We start from the raw sequence: 22,490 nt of genomic DNA, 5'->3' as shown, positions 1-22,490 counted from the left end.
AGGACTCTGTCACAAGTATTTAGGAGACACAAACGGGACATTAATTGCTCATTTTTCTTGGCCACAAAACAAGAAAAGGAGTTACTTGTTTAATATGTATACAAAGAGATGATTTCTTCTAATGTGCTGAGTTCAGCAACTTTTTTTAAGACAGGGGAATTGATCTTTACATCTGAATTAAATGTGCTTCTTGCTAATTTATTCATTACTACTAACTATTTAATAATTATTTATTTTATGTCATGTATACTAGAGATATCATGAGCCAATCTTATGGATTTCTGTTTGTGTCGATTTAGGTATATTTTAATAGGCTAAAATACAAATATGAGAAAAAAGGGTCACAAATATTGGACATTCCTATTCTTTGCATTTAATTCATTACACATCCAAATAGTTCATTAATTACCAATTACATGCCAGATACCATATGCATTTAGGCATGCAGATATGGTCAAGATCACCTGCAAAAGTTCAAAGCAAACATGCGAATGGGGAAGAAAGGTGACTTAAGCAACTTTGAATGTGGCATGGCTGCTGGTGCCAGATGGGCCAGTCTGAGTATTTCAGAAATTGCTGATCTACTGGAATTTTCATGAAAAACCATCTGTGGGTTTTACAGAGAATGGTCCAAAAAAGAGAAAATATCCAATGAGCATAGATCTCTGGATGAGATTGCAGTGAGGTGATAGGAAGGCAACAATAACTCAAATAACTACTCGTCAAAGGAAAACTGGACAACTGAAAATTAGATTGTTGCATATTCTGGTCATTCTTAGTTTCTGCTTCAACATTTGAACAGCAGTGTCAGAATTTGGCATAAAAACAAAATGAGAGCATTGATCCATGCTGCCTTGTATCTTGTATTCAGGATGTTGGCATTGGGGTTATGGTGTGGGGGATAAATGCTTAGCCCCCTTACTACCAACTGAGCATCATTTAAACACCACAGCCTACCTGAATATTGTTGGTGAACATGTGCCTCCATTTATGACCACAGTGTGCTAATCTTCTGTTGCGTCTAGCAGTACAATGCACCATGTTTCAAAGCTCAAATCATCTCAAACTGGATATTGAACATTACAATGAGTTCACTGTACTCATACGGCATCAGTCACCAGATCTCAACCCAGCAGAGAACCTTTGGGATGTGGTAGAGCAGGAGATTTGCATCATGGATGTGCAGCTAAAAATCTGCAGCAATGTTACCGGCACCTTCCAGAATCGAGGCCATGAAGAATTAAAGCAGGTAACAGAAGGACTAAGGTGTATCTAATAAAGCAGTGTGTGAGCATAATTTTTTTTTAAATGTTTCAAAATCAAACTGTGGATGGCGCTCTCACTTTACCTGCATTACAGGATTTAAATGTTCCTGTCATTTGTTAAAGGAAAAAAGAAATACAAGAGTTTTTTGAGGGATGGGTTCAGTTGGTTGGTAGATTATCAATGGTCAGTATAACGATGTATTGTAATAACACATACGTTAATATGAAAGTTCAATGTATTACTTGTTCAACTACTTGATGAGTTCACAACTTTGTGTTGGCTTCAGGGCAGCGAGGCCATCAAGTTAATCGATATCACTCTAGAGCCGTCCGTGAAACCAGTTTAATCGAGTAGAAAACCAACTCTCACGCTTGGCTGAGGTTTCCATGTTTTCCTGTCCCACTAGGATTTCCGTCAAAGAGACAAGGTGGTAAAAACTGAAAGGGCTTAGCCATAAATGGGGGGGTGGGGATGGGGGGGTGGGGTGGAAATGGAGGAGTGACTGACTTGCCAAAGACTTCCACATAAAAGAGACAAACCATCGTACACTCACACAGACCTATCTGTTTTTATGGTTGTGGTTTTTGCGCTGCGATTAGAGTGCATTAAGTATTTTGTTTTTTAATGATAGTTGATAATAATCAACATTGATCTGGAGACGACTGACTTAGTATTAATACAGCTCTATAATTCAGCTATTTCAGCACTCTCTTCAAAAAAGAAAGAAAGAAACGGTGCTTGTGAATGTGCTCTCCCTCTCAGTCGCTCTCTGACCATGGGGAGCTGGTACTTGGAAGGCAGTTGAATATGAATGAAGTCTTTAGTGACCTGCTGCCACTGCTGTCAAAATGAATTAGAAATGGCACTGATTATGTTGTTTGCCACAGGTAGAGTCTGGGTCACAGAAGCTACCTGAGTTACCACTGACGCTGTCTCATATTAAAACTGTGCATTGCGCTGATCACTGTATGTAAACGAAAACAACCCTAGCAACTTAGAGAACCCCCCTTTCTAAATAACCTTGTTTTTAAAAGTGGTAGTCCAATCACAGCTGTAGTTGTTTGCTTTTTCTTTTCTGAACACATTTTTTGTTGTATCCTAGATTAATAGCAGCTAGACAGATAAAGTTTCACAAAACTTGTTAATAATGGATGACATAAACAACATAATGGCATGAAGATGAAAAGCTGTACAAGAATGAAATGGAAAATAATCAGCCAGTAATGGGAGTCCCGTCTCCATTTGCCGTTGCACCTGCAGAAAGAACAGACATCCACAAGCAAATAACGCTGTTGATGCTTCAACCACAGTTGTGGGCTGACAGAAGCCAAGAGTCATCAGGCTGCAGATTAACACCTGTGCATTACGTTGAAACTGTGAAAAACTTTTCATTCGCTTTCCTGGCATCGAGCCTGGTGTCTCTGTGGCGCGCTAGCTCTCTCTGTTTCCTCAGCTTGTCTTTTAACCGCTCCCACCTCCATAATATTCTTTCTTTCTGTACCTAGCTCTACTGTGCCACACATGCATTTCAATGTGACCCTTTGGTGGCTTTCAGGCAGCCGGTCCGATGGGAGAGCATCCGCCATGGAGCTTTTAGAAGCAAAGACACCCCGGGCCATTTTAGTAATGGAAGAAACCACAGGGGCTCACAACCTAATGGTAACGTGTCCTTACAAAAAGACTCCCTTTTCCCTCTGTCAAAGGTAACAGTTATGACATGTAAGGCTACACAGTTAATGAAATAATACTGAATATGCTGCAGTTTCCAAAGGCCTTATATTTTCATCACAATATAAAGCGCCCTGAGATGACTTTGTGTTGAATCAGAGCCATATAAATAAAACTGAATTGAATTTCTATACGGTATTGAATGAAACTCTCATCTAGTACATACTTAAATAATAAAAGGAAAATAATATAGCCACTGCCTCACTTGTATTTCTAACACTAAATTTAATATTGAAGCACTTACGACAGACTTTTGGTCTTTGCAGTAATCCATCTTCCATACACCTTTTGTGAAGTTAATGAACTAAAACTCCCTCTAAACTGCTGAGTGATTTTTGCTCATTAACATTTATCTATTGAATGCCCGCAGCATAACAACCACACCAGTGAATCTCAGTGATAAAATGCCTAATCAGGACTTTGTTGTTCACCACAGAGTAATGCAATTATAGTGATCAGACATAAATACTATACAGATGCACACACGCCTAATCTGACCACCACACCTTGTTTGAAATGGGCAGAGAGAGTCAACCGCTCAGACTGAGACATGCCGGATCGATGCCGACAGCCCTCCGACCTTCCTCCCACCCAATCTTCCAACACCTCCCTGTGACTGACAGCTTCCATCAGTCTGCGTCTAAAAAAAGAAGTGCATTGCTAAATTCTTGCCCTCAAATATATAAACTATTACACTTAAACAAGCAATAAGAAATACTACTTCAATAATTTAGCAAATGATAAAAATATTAATCAACTAACTTTTTTTGCATTTTTTTATCAGCAGGTTTTCCTACTTGTGTGCTTGAGTCTTCAGGGAATCAGCAACCGTGTTTGATTATCATATTTTCTGATTCAGGTCACCTTGACTGAAGACCAAATAATTGACGTGCTGACATGTTGCCTTCAAGCATTCAGCGATGGCTGCAGTGTTAAAAGTAAATTGAGGATTTCACACACAAATTTCGCAGATACACAAGGATACTGTTTGTACCTGACGTTCAAGAAGGCCTCGTTACAGTAATCGTGATATTCGAGTCTGGAGCTGGGCTTTTCTTTGGTTGTGCCAATCTTCTAAAATGCATCCTGTTTCTAAGCAGACTGTAGTTCTGCAGAATACAATGTGTCTGGTTTGCGGAACCTTTTATATAAGGATTCTTAGATGAATAGTCCTCTTTTTTGCCTTTTTCTGTGTGTGTGTGGGAGGACATCGTGGCTTCTGAGAACAAAGATGCACATGAATGAGAAATGATGAATGATGCCTTTTTCTGCATAGAAATCTAGTGCATTAGTAAGATTACATAATGCAAAAGAGGGACTCCCTAAAGCAAATGAAGCTTTTACTTCACAATGTCTCAGACTTTTGCTAATGTGCTTCTTTCTTTCTGCCTTTGACTGTTATACAACTATTTTTTTTATAATTGGCATGTTATATCATGAAGGTATTGGTTCCAGAATTTAGCAATGTCAATTAGAGGTCAAACTTTATATCAAGGTATTAAATTTGTAATAACATTTTATTGATGCAGGCAACTTACAGGTGTAAGTGTAAGTAAATGAAGAGCATTTTCCTTTCTTCTTTCCCATGAGCTTCTGTCACTGATGACACAGTTCGTAATTGAAACGAGGTGCCAGCAGGAGAAACAACAACATTATCTCCAGTGACACAGCCTAAGGCCTAGCCTGTTTCCCTGGAAATTTTAAGGAATTGTAACATCACCGACAAACACTTCAATATCTAAAGTACAGTAGCCTAACCTTGTAACTCTTCAGGAGTCTGCACGATATTGTCATTTAATAAAACTGAAAAATATTATCTATGCCTGGGATGTTACATTTTAGTTTGAGCTTTTTAACCAGCTGCCTGAAGCCTTGTTTTTCCACCACGTAACCACAGCAGTATTTTCCACCTACTGTTTGCCCTTTCTGTCATATGGAGTATAACTAGTGCTAGTATCTCCTCCTTCGTAGGCTGATTGTACTCATTAGTGTGTGTTCTTGCCTCAAGTGGTGAAACAAGTTTGTTGTTTGCACCTGTAGCTGGAACAATTTTCTTGCATATTTTGCAGCATAATGTGGTTTGCTGGAGGTTATTGAAGTAGCTCCCTTCTTAGCAACTAAACTGCCATCAGAGGCCGCTCTGGCTCTCAGACTGTACAGTATCCCTTCCCTTTTAGTCAAAGGATTGTAATGCCAACGAGTGGTTGACACCACAATGTATGACTTTCATGCCCAACTGGCTGCTTTACTGTTTGTGGTGCGATCAAAACCAATACTTTTTACATTTTAAATGCATAACATGGCATAAATAGCTTTGTTTTCACTCCTGTCTCTCAAATGCATTGCTGTTTGGCTGCCCAGTTTCCAGACATTCTGAGGCAATGCCCAGTCGCAAGTGCAGTGGCAGCAAGAGGAGCAAAAAGGAAGTATAGCAGGTGGTGAGGGAGTGAAATAGGAGAGGTGAGAGAAGACACGTAAGAGGTGACTGAAAAGAGGAAGAGGAGAGGACAGCCAGGAGGCAGCTTTCTGCATCTAACTGGCTCAGTGCAGTTCATACGCTTGCAGGTAATCTCTCCCTCTCTCTGACCTTGAGCACTTACTTCAGGACAATCATAACTTATGCCAACTCAACATGAAAGAGAGAGAGAGAGGGGGAGGGAGAGAGGGAGAGAAAGAGAGTGGGCATAGCGCTGACCCAAGCACATCTCTAGAGGATATCACCCCCACCCTGAGGGGCTTACACTGCCAACAGCATTAACTTCCTTTTTTTTTTTCATCCAACACAGCATGCAATCAAGCAAGAAAGCAAGCACTGGTATTGTTTGTCTGATGAGTCCGTACACTGCACAGACTGCACTGCACTCTGCCTGTGTCTTCTTTTCTTTTTCTGTGTTTTCATGTGTCCATCTATCCTCTCCTCCTCTCCTTTTTTGAAAAAATGTGCTTAAATGACTTGTTATTCATTCTCACCAAAGTAGGTTTTATTTCCATCATATAGGTAATTAAAAATTAAGCATTAATTTTGTCAAACTAGCAATCAATTATATAAAAGTGACACAATGGATAAAGAGTAGAAAACAAAATACCTGATACCTCACAAGTGTTCAGAAGGACATACCTTAAAATCAAAAAAATATGTAAGAGGAAATGATAATAATAATAATCATCACTATCATTGTAACAGAACTGAACAAACAACTATCTTTCAATCTTTAAAAAACAGACTGTGTGTGTTGTTGCTGTTTTTCTTCGTCTTTGGAAAGACATCTTTCTGCCTCTCAGCTTGACAGAAGACCAGGGTGGCTTCCTTTCAAACGTTGCAGTGTGGGAGTGCTTATCAAGAATTAATGACGCCTTTCAGAAGAAAACTTAACAAGCTATACTTATCAGGCATCTTCAGTACGATTCTTGGTGCTCAATATTATGACGAATGGCTGGTTAAAGGTACCTGATGAGTCATCCTAGATTAGCATTCCCAGTTTGAATGAGCTTGTACAGTTGTCGAGTAAAAGATTTCCTCAAACCGAGATGCGGTGAGGCAAGTGGGAAGCTGCCAAGAGAGGAGATACATTTGCTGTTCTTCAGTGGTCAACAGCTTTCTGGATGAATCTGCAGGCTCACTCCAAGACTGTGTAAAAAGGGTTTGTTTTTGTTGTTTTGTTTAATTGATCACACTCTTTCATTGGGTCTGCGCATTTACTGATTTGATAGGATCCAGTCACCATATAAAATAAATAAGTGAGAAGGAATGCATTACTAAACCAACGACGGGGCATTTATAGCTGATGGCAATAACCAGTGTGAAACACAAGCCTTTGAGATCAGCTGCTGAAATGGAAAGCATTCATAATTTCACAGCAGCCTTTTGTGTACATATTTAATGAATTCAGCAGTATTCTGCTAAAGTCACTTAGTGCTAAATTCAATACACTCTGAGCCAGAATTAAAAAAAAAAAACAACACATTTCTGTCAGAGTCCCCAAAATCTCTGACAGAAATGACCCTGGGAAGATTCATTCATGCATTCATGAATCTATCAGACACACATACAGAATGAAAGAAAGACCCAACCAAACATCTAAATACAGTTGTTTACAGAAGTTTATATCCACTAATCATGGGCATGAATGTCATGGTAATTTGGGGTTTTTAATGATGCCTTTGAAATGTTCTTCTACCAGGGTGGAATGATTGTACAGCATGCATCTTTACCGACTTTAAGCAGGACGAATTGGATGCACGAGTTTGAAATCATTTTTCTTATCCACATTGGATCAAAAGTATGTATACAGGCTCAAAATATATACACGCACCTCCACTCTTATTTGGTTAGATCACCTTTAGAATGTTGCATCCTGACTAGATGTTTTGGTAGCCTTCAACAAGTGTCTGGCAGAACTCTGCCTGGATATTTGACCACTATTCTTTCAGCATTTAAACTGCTCAGGTTCCTGGCATGGACTCAGCTTTAAGTATAATTCCCAAATTTTCAACAGGGTTCAGGTCGGAGCTTTGGAAAAAGTCTGTAAGCTTAATATAAGAATGCTTTATCCACTTGTGTATTTGAGATCATTGTCCTGTTGAAACACCCATCTGCGCTCAGTCTTGGAATCGGCACTCATTTGGAAAAAGCTCCAGTTAAAATACCTTCCCAACTTGATTAAATATAAAATATAGATAAATCTTCACTGAGTTCCTTGGACATTGTCATTGTTCTGTGCATTGGTCAATCCAATGAGTGCTGTCAAGCAAATCCTTTTTATGCTAGCAAAGAGCAACTACCAGTTGTAATCGGCCCTGACAAGTTAAAAGACACTGCAGAACCTTAAGCATCACGTAATAAAAGTAAAGTGTATCGATGTGACTTAGAGAAAATCCAAAATGAATTTAAACTTGTGCGCCCAATTCTTATTGTTCAAAGTCATTAAGGATGTATGCTGATGCATGCTTATTACAATGACATTGCCCATAATGAGTGCATGCAAACTTCTGACCACAACTGCACTTATTACAGCATGATGACTTACCAAAAGTTGACCAGGAAAGGATGTTCAAGGTTCTGCATGATCTGGAGTTCTTTGAGGACGTTCCTCACTTCGTTCCGCTCCACGCATTTTAACTTGTTCATGTACTTCATGGCATACATCTTCTTGGTATCTTTCTTCTGCACAATGCAGACCTTAAGTGACAAGATCACATGTGACAACATGGCGTAAGGTAAATTCCTGTTGATTATTAATTCATTATTTGTGATATGAATCAAAAAACAGCATTCTGTTTTTAAAAATACTCAGACTAACAAATTTACAGTATGACTTATGTTTCCATCATTCATCCATACTTATCTAAAAACTTTTTTTCCACCAACAAAGGAAGAGGTGGACCATTTGAAACACTTCTGCAATAACCAGAAACACAGTCTACCAAAAAAGGTTGGATGGAAAGTTGGGGAGGAAAAGATTTGTCTTTAAGCCAGTGATCAAGAATTTAATCCCCTCTTAAGATGTTTAACTTTTCACACCAGCATATTTAGCATTTTAGAGATGGGGAACATCAGGTTAGCACTCATTAGAATTGCTAGTGTGTGTCAGTGGGGAATGCAGTCAGTTTTCTCAAATAAATAGCATTAATTATATGATCCAGCAAAAAGAAACAGCGGAATATAACAACCCATTACGATGTGAAAAGCTGCTGTTGTGTATCAAATGCATACAGATGGTATATGACGACTCAAACAGGGAAACACATGCATTTTTATTAACATGTAGAGTTGTAATAACACTACACTTTTTTGTTGTCATGTTTGTCTGAGCTACAAGCGTCAATAAGCCAGTGATTGCTGCTAAGAGAGTGATCTGCGGACCAGCTGGCACAGTTAATCAGCCAAACCCTGATCACATCACTCCTCCCATTGAACAGCTTGCCATCTACTGTGATTAGACTGCTTATCTGTCACTGGACACAGTGTCGATATTGTGCGGGTCTCTGTTGTGTGTGAAGGTTATTGCATGTGCATGGGAGTGCCTGCATCTCTATATGTGCTTACATGTACTGTAGGTGCTGATGTGAATTACTATGCAGCACTTGGCTTAACATGGTGCTGCTGTTAAAACTTTTACCACGTCTCGGGGTGTGGTTTTATTTACGACAACATGCTGTGCTCTGTGCAGAACTCAAACAAGTGGTTGATTTGCTGAAAGAAAAATGGGGACCATACTGAGAATTCATTATTGGTTTTATTATCAGTTTGTAAGCAAAACATCAAATTTTCCTCATTTCAGCCTCTACATTGTGCAGATTCTATCAGATAATCTGACGGTAAACTGGATGGACTATTGGTCAAAAAACATCCATCTACTTTGGCTTTAGGGAATTAAAATGGCCATTAATTTCACAGTGAATAATGTAGAAAATTAGCAAATTAATAAGCCATGACATTAATCAGTGGCTGCAGCTCTAGGATTACATGGAACTTAGGAACAACCTGAGAGGTTTGCCTGCATGCTGTCACAACAAACACAGACGTAGTTTTATATGTAATAACTATTTTTTTTTTTCATTTTGTGACTGATTTTTTACATTTCAATAATCCAACCATAAAATTGATAGTTTTATAGTTCCATTATATATTTGTTGTTGCAGTTTTCTCTCAAATTATTGGCTGGGCGACATCTTAAGCAACACCAGTCTTCTGGAAGTGTGCATTGTCAAGTTGAGTCAAGTCAAGTCAAGTGGCTTTATTGTCATTTCAACCATGTGCAGTGGTACAGTCCACAGTGAAGCGAGACGCTCCTCCAAGACCATGGCGGTACATATAACAGACAATCAACACAGGACAACATAAAGTGCAAGTGTGCAAAAATTGCTAGAAAACAAAACAAAGACAGATAGTGCAACTCCAGAACAAGGTGTGTGTGTGTGTGTGTGTGTGTGTTTTACTGTTGTTTCCAGCTAATCTGGGTTTATATTCCATCTAATTTCTTATGAAAAGAAACTTACCTTTCCGAAGCTCCCTTTTCCTATTGCCCTTAAGATCTGGAAATGGTCGAAATTAACTGTTGGCATAAACAAGGAGAAAAAAAACAGTTTCTTAGAATCAACACAAAACTAAAACAGAAATTAAGACCTAAAATATTATGTATGTAACTGTAACAAGATGGTGTTATAGATTTGTGACAGGGGATTTCTTTAAATCACCCCAGTAATTCTTCAGCTAAGACACCTGAGTTAGACACCTGTGTTGTTTTTACTCATTCACTATCAAAGTGAGTCTGTGGCATGACATTGTATCCTCGGTTACAGAGCTGTGTTCATGAAAGTCATTGGATCACAACCTGTAAGGTTTATACCCTAAATTTACAGTATTGACAATTACCAAAATAACTTTTTTTATTTTTCTGTAAAGGTTAAGCCACAAGTATGCGAACACTCTTAAATTAAAATGTTATTTTTAATACTAAAATATATTTGTAGTTATCCAGAATTTTCCAAATTTGTTGTTTTATAAAAAAAAATTCAAAGCTTGTTTTTGGCAGATTTCTAAAGCATTTCTGTTTTGTTGTTTTCATGATAGGTGGGCTAGTAAACATGATAAGAACTGTGCTTGAGAAAGCTTCATGAATTTGCTCCTGGAGGACTAAAAGTGAACTACTTGCAAATAACTTAGGGGCAGATACAAACCTTTAGGAAGTGAAATTACAAGTGTGCATCCTTTAAAACTAGGTCACTGATGTATTATAAATGCAAAAACCTGCATGTGTCACACCAGTTACAGTAGGTTCACTGTGAGGTTTGCTTTAAGCTCATTTTAGAACAATGCACCAGTCATGCTGAAACAGATGGAGGTCTCCCGGGCAACCAGAAGTCGCAGGTTTCTAATGTGACAGAGAAATGAAATAACCTTCAGCCACAAAGATGTCTGATATGATGTCTGTTCCTAAACACCCATTTCAGACAACCTAAGCATTTCAGTAGCTCTGCTTCTTTGCTGCCAGCTTTTGCGTCCTTCCCTCGCTCCCTGTGTCTCACCCACACACAAAGACAGACGCAACCTGAACCGCAGCTTAACTCCATATCTCAGTATCCATTTATCAGCAACATTTATCGCCAATTGGAACCGGATGGGGATGTTTGTTTCTTGCTGTCATGACAACCAGGACAGAAGGTTTTCCCTCTCCGCTGTTTCCCCGAGGATGGAACAGCTGCTGCCCACTCTTTCCACTCATCTGTCTGTGCGCGAGCGTGGTCACACACTCACACACAGACAGAGGGAAGAGGCACGCGCACGTGAATTATCGGCTGCATTCACAATCATTATCAAAAACACGCTTGCTTTTTGACATATAGCGCTGACCTAAAACATTACCTGCCTCTTTTGCAGCAGTGTACCATGCGTACACGCACTCACTCAGCCTGCAGTCACTAGATGTATTGGATGTGACAGTTAATGTTATGCTCTGTTAGTCACGTATATCTGGCACATCCTCGTCTCACACTATCGGCACTGGAGTGTTTACACAACCTATTCCATATGAGGTCTGCTTTGTGATGCACATGCATGCTTGTAGCAGCCAATATACTGATGCACTTGCATGAACTCATCATATAGAGCCACACTTTTAGTAAACATAGTCATTTTTTTCTGCTGAGCTTATGCTTTTTGTTTATTTTTTTATTTATTTTTTTATAAAGACAGCTGTGATTGTGGTTGGAAGCAGACAGACTACAGAGAGAGCAAGAGATTGAGCGATAGAGACAAAGGCAGACACAGAAAGAGAGGCTGTGAGAGCAAGGTGGAGACTCATAATTTACTAGCAGTGCTTTGAATGGTTTAATGTGATGGACACATGAGTAACAGAGCATGTAATGATTCAAGTCTGCATATGAGTGGAATTGGCAAATTGACAGCGTTTCCATGACTTAAACTAGCTGAGGAAGTCATGTGACTGACTCTGGCACTCATCTGCTAGTCAATTTGAATCTGACTGACATGTGCTTATCAGTTTGGATTGAAATAATCACGCTTGGTCAGTTTGAGCCTCGCACAGTCTCTCACACTCTCAGCATGACTGGTACGTACTCTTTCTTACTCGGTCCGAGTGTGCCCAGGCTGGGAACATTTCAAATATCATCCTTTTCTAGAACAGTTGCTCTGACAACTGAAACAGAATCAGCTGGTCAGTCTGCTCTAATCTCACTAAAGTACGGGAAGGTGTAAACAGGACTCATCAATATACTATTGCACAAGGTAGCACGTGCACGTGTCATAAGGGACACATGAAGCACACCCATCATTCCCCAGGGGAGATAAACGTGTCTTGACAGAGTTCACCTTCATGCACACACCTCTGTGTAAATCACCTAATATGGGTTGAGTGTAAGCTAGAAAATATGCACTGACGCCAGCCCAGAAAACAGATTATTCCACAGATAAATTGATTACAGGGTCGGATTTATCAATGAGCAACAAATACATTTAAAAAATGTTTGTGTTTAGTTTATGTCTATTTTTTTCTACGTTTTCTTACTATTGCTTTAAATGCATTTGCGGTTGAGTGTGGAAAAAGAAAGGGGATGCACATGAAAATGGCACAAACTGAAATATATCTATATTTGCATAGCTGCGTATTTAGCTTAAGCGCGCAATCTCACATTCATTTTGTGTCAGTTACTAATCTCCATAAATCTCTGCATGTGAGTATAAATAACCTGTAGATAAGTAGAAGGTTTCTGGTTTCCGTTTGCAGTCTGGGCTGCACTGACCAATCATGTTTGACCAGGCTTCAGCTGCATGAACTGAGAGCAAACAACAGATTGCATCTATTTAAGTGCACTTTTGAAACGATCGGCTGTTATCTAGCAACTATTTAGTTTTTTAATAGGTTTTTAAATGTAAATTAGCTGCATGTGCAAACAGTGGCAACAGACACAACAGGAAGCCTTGGGCCTGATATTTGTTGGCAGTGTTAGAAGCTCCAAACTACTGTTAGCTCCCTTATGGCTAACAACAGAATAAACGAGAAATCATTTATCTCTTTATATACAGGTGTAATGTATAGAGAATCAACACATTATTTTTTTATCTGACACACAATGATAGTCTAAGATTTTGAAATATGACCATTTATAAATGTTGACTTTACAAACAAACTGGTTTGCGACTGGTATCACCTCACAGTGACCTTTGACGCTTCTGAAGCATGAAGCGATACTTCAATTTGCATCTTTATTGCTACTCAAAGCAGCGAGCACATTATTAACATGCGGACCACCAACAATTGTCAAAAGAAAAGATTAGAAGTGGAGATTCTTGGCAGGTTAGGAGGTTGAATAATTTTGGAAGTCGTGCTTGCCCTACCTTTAAGCCATGCAAAAAAAAACCCCAAAAAAACCCAACTTGTACCATTGTATGTGGAGCAGTCTCTCACTTTTCTGTCTCTCCAATAATCTTTCCTCGCCTTCTTTAGTATCCCCCTTGTTCCCCTAATTACACTGGGTTTCAGGTATCTTAGGTAATCTAGACAGTATAGAGCAATGAGGGGATACAAAAGTAAAGTAAGGGACACCTATCTCTTCCTGACGCTCACGGGACTTTCATCAGTGACGGGATGACTTTTTTTCGAGGATGCAGGGCTATTAAAAAAAATCAAAACAATGTTTCTCAACAATGTGTTTTATATTCACCCTCTCTCAGTGAAATCAATTCAATTCAATTCAATTTTATTTATATAGCGCCAAATCACAACAAAAGTCGCCTCAAGGCGCTTCATAACCCACGCTTTATTTGTGAGAAAGAGAAGTGTCAAAGAAGGTACACTATGGCATTAACTCGAGAGTTCAGAGGAGCTCCGATATGAATGACATTTCCAGAATAGCACACGAGATGACTAAGCATCAGGGTTAACCATGAATAATTACTTGATCTTTGATAAAGGTTGCCTCGATTGAAAAAGAGAAAACAACAGATTTCATTAGAGAGTGTGGGCCAGAGTGAAAAATCGGACTCTGGTTGGTCGCATAATAGCTATGTTTCTAAAATTCTAATGATAATTAGGAGAGTAGAGTAGCATCCTGCCCTGGCTTAAACCTTTGGCTAAATGCAGCCTTAGTCTGCAACTTTATAAAAAGACACAAATATATCACATCACCTGATATACTGGATATAGAGAAGAAGGTAAGAAAACCTGGAAAAACCACTCCACTTCTGACTAAATTACTGACTCATGTAACACAGACTTTTTTGAAGGCCTTGGGGTTCCGCCAGAGTGGAATTAATTTCCGAGACTGACTCAGATCAATAACATCACAGACTATTATCTACTCAGGACACAAAGAAAAAGAAAATTTATTCAAACCAGGAGCTTCCGAGTTAAAGTACTAGTCCTATCAAAGGCTCCCTTGACTGCAATCAGCCTGAAAAAGAAAAACAATTCCTAACCATGCAAGACTTGGGTGATCAATAATGATAGATGTAAAGAATAAAGAATTAAAGAAAAAAACAGATGAGTTTTGATGAATGTCTTTGGCATTCAGTAAACAGCTTTTGTTTTTCTCTCCTGTACGCCTAACTATAAGAATATTTGCAAAAAATATATACACTGTTGTGCTCATATTAAAGCTAAACAGTTGTATATCAAGAGGTATTCCTCTTTTTCCTTACTGATGAGGAGTGGCTGCAGACCTAATCAGCATGTTACACTTCTATGCATTAACTGTAAGTGCTTTTAATCTTGGAAAGAGGATGGAAACATCTTTGCATATCAAAAAAAGCTGAAGAAAAGACGGGTTAAGCCAATCACTCAGTGGTGGTGAATCCTGCTCCCATCCTTTGCTGTCTTTGGTTTCGTTTAGATGTTAATCTCAAAGTAAAGACACTAAAAGTAGAAAAGAAGTGAAACAAGAACTATTTTAAAGGTTTAATACTCACCCTCATCTGTGTCTTCTGTGACTGGAGCCTTGCTGGACTGGCCAAGCCCCATGGTTGCTTCTCTTGTGGATTTTTCCTGTTGTGCTCAACTCAACTCAGCACCGAACAGCTCTCCCTCTGAGACTCACTCATAGCCTGGTCAACAACTGGCCCCAAACACACACACATACACACAGACAGCCTCACGTGCTCGATTGCGTTTTGCTGACTTGAATAGGTCCCGTCTTCCTCTTAACTGCCCACCTTGACACAACCACACATCACTGGATCCATACACGCGCCCACAGAGAGTGAAGGACTTGGGGAAAACACTAAAGGCACTGAAGTGCTGACACGCACACATAAACACACAGACACACACACACAGGCAGCACAACTACAGCGTACGTTCCCTGTCTGTCTTCGCTGCTGTTCAGGCGACTGCAGGCAGACGGGCAGCTCGTCCAAGCCAGGAGGCGGGTGGGTGATGTGCCTCTGCCTCTGACCCTCTGATGACTGAGAGTCTAACCTGTGCAGGAAGGCAGGCAAACATGACACCGCCATCGGAGTGAGAGAAGGCGGGACAGAGAGGAAGAGGGGGAAGAGGCAGCAGACTTTAAAGATACCAATAAACAAACTTTAATAGCAGCAGTACATAAACAACTCACTGAGGCTTGATTAGGAAATTTACTTAGTTAGTGAAAGAGGTAAAAAAAATAACTGCTATTTGCATTTCTTACATATCCAGATCTCTTTTCCACTTCCTACCCCTTCATTCCTTCCTCCTTTACTTTTCCCATCATTTATCAATAATTGAATTTATATATTTTAATCATAAGCACATCCCACAGAACAGTGCAAGTGTGATGAATGGTAAGGTTTTTTCCATTAAGAGCAAAAAAGCTGCAGGCTTGATTTAGGGTGGTGTTATGTACTGTGAATGGAAGCCATTCAGATGCCTTTTTAGGACAGGAGATTTCAAAAGTTTCTCTATTTTTTTTCCAGAAAGAAAAGAAAAGAAAAATTCAGTTTTTACAGAACAGTTATGCACAATGCAATTATGAGTTGCAAAGAAGTGACTTGAAGTGATTAAATGGCATGATAATTTCCTAACACATCGTATCATATTTCAGTGGTTTTCCATTAAATCCTTTAATGTCACGCTTTAGTGCCTGTCAGTATCTTCAGGAAGAACGAGGGTCTAAAATGTGATATGTAGGTAAACTGCCTGCATGCAGTCCTTTGGGGAAGCCCGTTAATGAATGTCATCCTGAGACTGCGTGATAAGGTCACCACCGCGAAGGTGAATGTCCCTCTTGGGTAAATATGAAATATTCAAAAAAGTAGTGCGGGAAGCCGCAGTGCTGAGCACCCCGCAGAGGACATTGTGCCGGGAGCCCTTATCTGATCAAATAGGAAAGCATGCGCTGAATATAAAGTATCCCCACGCTTCCATGCAGGACAGCCGTGGGCACCTACCTACCTTAGTTGAGCATAGGACCATTTCTAGTCCGCTTTGCTGCAGAGAGGTGAAGAGCAACAGTGCTGCTCAAAGCATCACTTGTAGTCCCGTGTTCGGACGACGACGCACCGGGACATCTGCCACGGGAAACAAATGGTACCACACGGGAAGACGTGACTTGCGGGATGTGCCGACAATGCGAAATCCTGCGCTGTGCTTCTGGAGGACAACAGGACAGACGACAGAGCCGACGAAACACAGATATTTTGGCGGCGGGGGGGGGGGGGTTGCTGCTACTGGGCTGCTTACACTGATGAGCGGCTGACCTCCTGTTCAAGAGCTGGCCACCCGCGTGCGCCTTGGGAGAGGCACGTTTCGTGGGCTGCTGTAGTGGGGGCTGAGGTTTCCCTCGGTTTTTTTCCACGAATCCTTAGTCATTAATACTTCTCTAGTGAAATTCCACATTGAGAAAAATCAGATTTCCCATTCAGTCCCCCCCCCCCCCGCTCAGCTATTAAAAATCACCCAATGCTGATCTTCTCTTACTGTATAGACCATCACTTTGAAATTGCCTCATATTGCTCATTTCCCTATAGTTGCCACCATGGAGTCAGTGTTCATACTGTGTTGACAAGAAGTTGTAACCACTTCTTGGCACCAGAACTGTTTCCACCAGGCGCCCCAGGTGAAAGTCTCTTTATAGTCCAGCTGAGCCTGCTGCACCATAATAGCTTTTAAAATTATATGGAAATAGTAATTAGCGTCCATAATTCTCCATGTATAATGTCCCTCTAGTGTTCCATTCTGAGTCTGTGCAGATCTTAGTGTACTTTATTGTATTGTTTCATGCCAGCTATCAATACAGAGTTCATATTCTTGAATAGTCAAAAGCGTTATAAGTTTTCTTATTGCCTACCTGTGAGAACAGACACATAGGTAGTGACAGTCTTTCCACATTTTATAATATATAATTATGCAGAGACCTACATCTTTACCTATACATGATGATGTAGATGATGATCTTCATTAAATATGTGAAGTATGTTGCTTACTGCAATGCAGTTGGATTTCCTTTTGGCCATAGTTCTTTAGTGCAGCCACTGATTATATATTAACATTTGCAGCCATTAACTACTAACTGTAAAACACATCCATCCATAGTCAGGACTGCACTATTTCCTGCCTCCCCCTGCTAATTGAGCAAGCCAAGGTCGAGAGGAGAATGGCTGAGTAGTGGGACTGGGGCATGCAAGACATGCTTACATTGCACTTCCTCTTTATGCCCGTCATGCTAAGATGCTCAGAGTTGGTCATCCATCTTACTGACAAGATCGCCCCACGCTATGAAGTGGGAGCAGATATCATTCAAAACCAGGCCAGTCCCTTATTGGGCATTTGACAGCATTGGGAAGTTTACATGTTTTTAGATGTGATGAATAACGGCAGGCTCAGATCACACAGGGGCAGAGATGAAGTCAAGCTACATAACATGCCTGAGGTCATAAAATGCGTCCCTGTTTTCCCAGTTTTGTAAGTGAAAATGGGAGATTTTTATTTGGAAAAGGGAAGCTGTCATTGTTATGCCCATTTATACTGGATACAGATTTGAATAGAGGAGTGGTGATTTTTTTTTTTTTTTTTTGCAGAACTTTTATGCAGAAACTATAGAGCCTACAAGTCTGTGAAATTAGCCCCATCTAATGGATAAAAATGAGATTGTTGCCTAACTGCAGTCAAACTTTATACAGCAAGGGTAGTTGGCAAGGCTAGGCTAAGTAACTGTTATATGCCAGCTTTTTTTTTTTTTTTTTCGCCTGTCCCATTTGGTTCTTTAGCCATCAGAATTGTTGTCTGAAGACCAACAAGGATACCCAATGGATTTACTTTGCCAAATGGATCATCGTGGCATTGCCGTATTGGTCCATTTGGTCGATCTTTGTTTTTATTATTTATTATATTTTATTTTCAGATGTTACAGACGGGACAGACATGAGTGAGAGATAGGAAAGGGAGAAAGAAAGAGGAAGGAAAGGAAAAACAGAAGGGGAGAGGGACAGTGAGAAAGGGGGGGAGAAAATGCCAGCTTTAAAAAAAGTGTACAACTCATCTGCTTTACATTTTGAAAATTGATAGTTGTTGCAGTGAAGCTATTTGGTATGACCACACATGACATTAACAACCACTTGTTCCCATATTCATAAACAAATGCTTTTTTTTCTAAATTAACCAGTAATATATAGTGATTTTTTAAGTCCATCACTAGCTCTTACATTAGCTTGTTAAAGAAGAGTTTGCTATGTTTCTTCTTTACTTATTCATTTGTTTATTTGGTATTTTAGTTTAGTTCTGATGAGGCAATTAGTAAAAATCATTGTGAAGCTGATGCTCCAGCCATTAATGGAAAACTAATTCAATGCCTTCATTGGGATATTCAACATCTAAACTATCTGGACTCCTCTCCTCCTGCATAGAAGATATTAAAAACATATATACAGACTAAGACATGCGCCAATTTAATGCGAAAAGTACTCTATGCTGAGTTGGAAAATTCATAGTGTGCAGTTAGCTTCACAGTTTGTATGTATTATACAAATAAAAATTGTTGACATAAAAAAGTGTATGAAAATGTATCATCTGTGGTGGAGAGAACACTTACCAAATGCTACACATAATCAGAATCTGTAGTTCATTTCCCAACAGTTATCACTGTCAGTGAAAAAAAACACTGTTTCTAAAGATTCATATATTCATATATAACAATAAAAAAAAATATTTTCTAGCTACTGAGCAGTAATGCAGATACAACTTCAAAGTTGTATCTTTTACTTTATTTTAAATTTGTATCCATTAGAAGAGGAGAATCGATGCTGAACTCAAATGCACACAATGCATGCAAATCTGCGTTATTGCATCACAAAGGATCTTCCCCTGTCATTCCTTCACAGTTATTTTGGAGTAAACAAAGGGTGTGTTAAAATCCATCCAGATGCATACGTGGCTCCATGTGAGCGTTGGTCACACAACCAAACCAAAGCTCTGCTGGTACACAAGGTGTCAGTGAGTCATGGCGATCTTTAAACACGTGTTGTTTATCTCATCTTTGATGCCGCTGATATTGAGCTACCCTTTCTACCCTCCAACATGCTATACTAAGGTGCTGAGCATGGCCCGGGACCTCACCCAGTGGGCAGCAGATTTGAAAAGGGACCCAGAGACTGTAAGTCAGCTTGGTAATTTTTTATTTTACTTTACACTTAAGTGGTATTTTATAACTATTCTAACTGTTTAAAAACTTGTAAATAATAAAGATTCTGTACTTTACATACATAATTGTATATTATTTCAGCTGGCTTTAGTGACATGAGAAACATAATTTCAAAGAAATCATGGAAAGTCAGGAAAGGTTGTAAAATCTGTGAGACTTGATAGCTGTCATTCTTTTCATCCAGAGTTACTGCATGGCACACATGCCAAATCTCTACATTGATGTTCATGTAAGTATGTCTTTATTATTAAAAAAGAATAATAAAATGGCATGATTTTTGCCATATAACATTCCGAAAAGAAAATGTTTTCTGCGCTCTCCGTTCTGTCGATGATCTACACACATTGTTTTGAGTAATCTGGCCGTCCCTGCATTTTTGACGCTCACTTATGTGGTATTTTGACTCCAAACTTTAGCTGCAGTAAATCATGCGCAGGGACACTAATTGTTACTCATGACAGAATGGTTGTGTGATGTACAAAATGAGCACCTACCTCCAAATGGTGGAGGGCCTGCGACAGCGCCGCTGTGCTTACACCAGAGACGTAAGGAAGCTGGGTGTCACTATGCGACAGCTCTTCATCATCATGTCAGAGAGATGCCACGGGGTAAGACAAGACAAGCTGTCTAAATAAGTGTAAACTGTGCCATACTCAATCATATATCAGATATTAACATCCCATCTTGTGGGACTTAAGTGTGGTGTAGTGCATTTTCGCCTGGAAACTCTAGAAACGTCATAAAGTAAATTACAATTCATAGTTAAGATCAAACGTATAGCTCTGATTAAACCAGATTTTTATTGAATATGTAGTCACTGAGCTGCGTTTTAACTCACCCATGCACCTGATATAGTTTCATAAACTGAAAACAGGCTAACAGTGATGAGATGCATTCAAACTAACTGCTGTTTACTGGGTCACTCACTTGGTGATTTCGCAGGATTAAGCAGGGTTTATGATGCAGATTATGAATAACCTTCTGTGCTCTGTGAGCATTTGATCCCACTCACCTGATCTGTGATGTCAGACCCATCTGGGTCTGCTATTAGTGTCCTGACATGACTGATCTGCCCGTCTAGCCGAGGCCACAATGCCTCAGAGAAGGGTCAGAGTAAATTCACTTACATTAGAGAGAAAGGTAACCTTCTGCTGTGGCTTACATAAAGCATATACAAACATTATTTATCAAGTGAAAAACAAGTCACTGCTAAAATGTTCACACCTCCCTCACCGGTGTCCCATGGTGTGTTTTGTTTTCATAGGACTTGGTGTTCACAGCCTTTGACTGCTCTGCCCTGGAGCGCTGACATCCTGGATGCTGAAATATTTCAAGCTGCTCACCGAGAACGTTGATAGACAGCGAGAGTCTCAGTGGACATTCTTTATTTCTTCAAGTAATGACAGAAAAAAAAAAACAACCTGGAAGACATGAGTATGAGATCACCTCAGTAAACCATATTGTGATTCTGATGTTATAAGCATGCATTCTCTTTGTAATGACATTTATTACCAACTAGATGATAAAGCAAAATATTTTACAGAATAAGATGCATTATTTTTTTTAATATTACACAGGCTTCTTATAGAATGAATAGAGTCACATGTTTGGTTGATAGACAGTTGTTTGAATAAGTATGCAAAAACTTTTAATGCTGACTAATGAGTTAAACCCCTATGGAAGCAAATTAAAACTGAGCCTTCTGAGTACCTTTGATCTGCCAAATGTGATAAAAGACAGCATTCATTATATTTCTTGCAGGGGTTTTTTCACACACAGGGTGCCAGATAAGCATATTGCATAGTGCATAGTGGAGGTCATACTGACTGTATTAGGGCAGCGCTTAAGTAACAGTAACAGACAAGTAAAAGATCTGTCAGCCAAGACACTTCTATCTTGCTTTTGTCGTCTTTAAAAACATCTGTAATAGCCACAAACAAGCTACTAAATTGACGCTGAGGTGTGACTGTTCTGCTTTTATATGTTCCCAATGTGTAAAATGGACTTTGCAACACAATATAAGGTTTGGTATTAAAAGTAAGCTCCAGCATGATCCAGCAGTAAGCTTTATTGCATCTTACGATGGAAATATCACAGTAATTCTTTTGTGCCTTACATGTTTTAAATACAGTCAAAACTGGAACACATGACACGCAACAGTAAGGATTGTGAGGTATCTGCAACCGTCATTTTCATTTGCCATAGCAGGAAAATATCATTTGTGCCCCAGTAAGACAGTGCACCGGTCTTTTTCACTTCATAAGTCATTACATTTTTGAAACAAACATCCCTCTGTTTTATCTACTGTGTGAAACAAGCTGATTTATTCAGAACTGGTGATTTAGTTCTTATACTTTTAAGTATAAGACACATTTTCTTGTACCTAATATACAAGCTGGTATTCTAGGACATTCAGAGGGTTGGTGTGACAGAAGAGGATGGGACAGGGCGAGATAGAGGCAGATGATCTGCTGTGGCAACCCCTAAAGGGAGCCGCTGAAAGAAGAAGATGCAAGCTGGCTTCCTAAGAATAGAAGTTAAATCAGTTGAGTTGTCCAAAAATGTATTCTCCTTATGTCTCTAGCCATGCAAATAAAAAAGAAGATGACTAGGTTTCAAGAGAGGTTTAATTTTTCAACATGATTCCAAATGCACTGCCATTGCAGTAAAAGCATACATGGATGGAAAAACACACAATGGTACACACATCAGTCATGGATTGGTCTCCCCAAAGCCCAAGCCTGAACATTACTGAAGCTGTGTGGGACAGAGAACAGAGCAGAAGAGAGCCAATATCCAAGGAAGAGCTTTGAATGTCCTGCGAGAAGCATGGAGAACTAATCCTGAAGACCATTTAAAGAAAT

General features: G+C 39.5%; 2 protein-coding genes across 2 annotated transcripts in view; one reads left to right on the top strand and one right to left on the bottom strand.

The window, feature by feature from the left end:
* Window positions 1-16,707, bottom strand: part of stk32a (serine/threonine kinase 32A) — a 65,585-nt gene extending 48,878 nt beyond the window's left edge. Inside the window, exons 1-4 of the mRNA XM_085470736.1 lie at window positions 16,383-16,707; window positions 14,921-15,428; window positions 9,994-10,049; window positions 8,022-8,173 (exon numbers count right to left, since the gene is read on the bottom strand). Coding sequence (XP_085326862.1) covers window positions 8,022-8,173; window positions 9,994-10,049; window positions 14,921-14,972 — 260 coding nt within the window. The 5' untranslated portion in view covers window positions 14,973-15,428; window positions 16,383-16,707. The remainder of the gene's footprint in view (window positions 1-8,021; window positions 8,174-9,993; window positions 10,050-14,920; window positions 15,429-16,382) is intronic.
* A 2,718-nt stretch (window positions 16,708-19,425) lies between these two features.
* On the top strand, window positions 19,426-20,935 carry cytl1 (cytokine like 1). Its single transcript, XM_085471415.1, has 4 exons — window positions 19,426-19,578; window positions 19,811-19,855; window positions 20,088-20,234; window positions 20,891-20,935. Exons 1-4 carry the CDS (start codon window positions 19,426-19,428, stop codon window positions 20,933-20,935), a joined length of 390 nt encoding a protein of 129 aa, XP_085327541.1.
* Window positions 20,936-22,490: the final 1,555 nt, after the last annotated feature.

The sequence above is a fragment of the Copadichromis virginalis genome, linkage group LG10 (genome assembly GCF_057382275.1).
Source record: "Copadichromis virginalis isolate Kocher_CV1m ecotype Utaka linkage group LG10, C_Virginalis_male_GT1.1, whole genome shotgun sequence".
Lineage (NCBI taxonomy): Eukaryota > Metazoa > Chordata > Actinopteri > Cichliformes > Cichlidae > Copadichromis > Copadichromis virginalis.
This window is presented reverse-complemented; position numbering and strand designations above follow the sequence as displayed.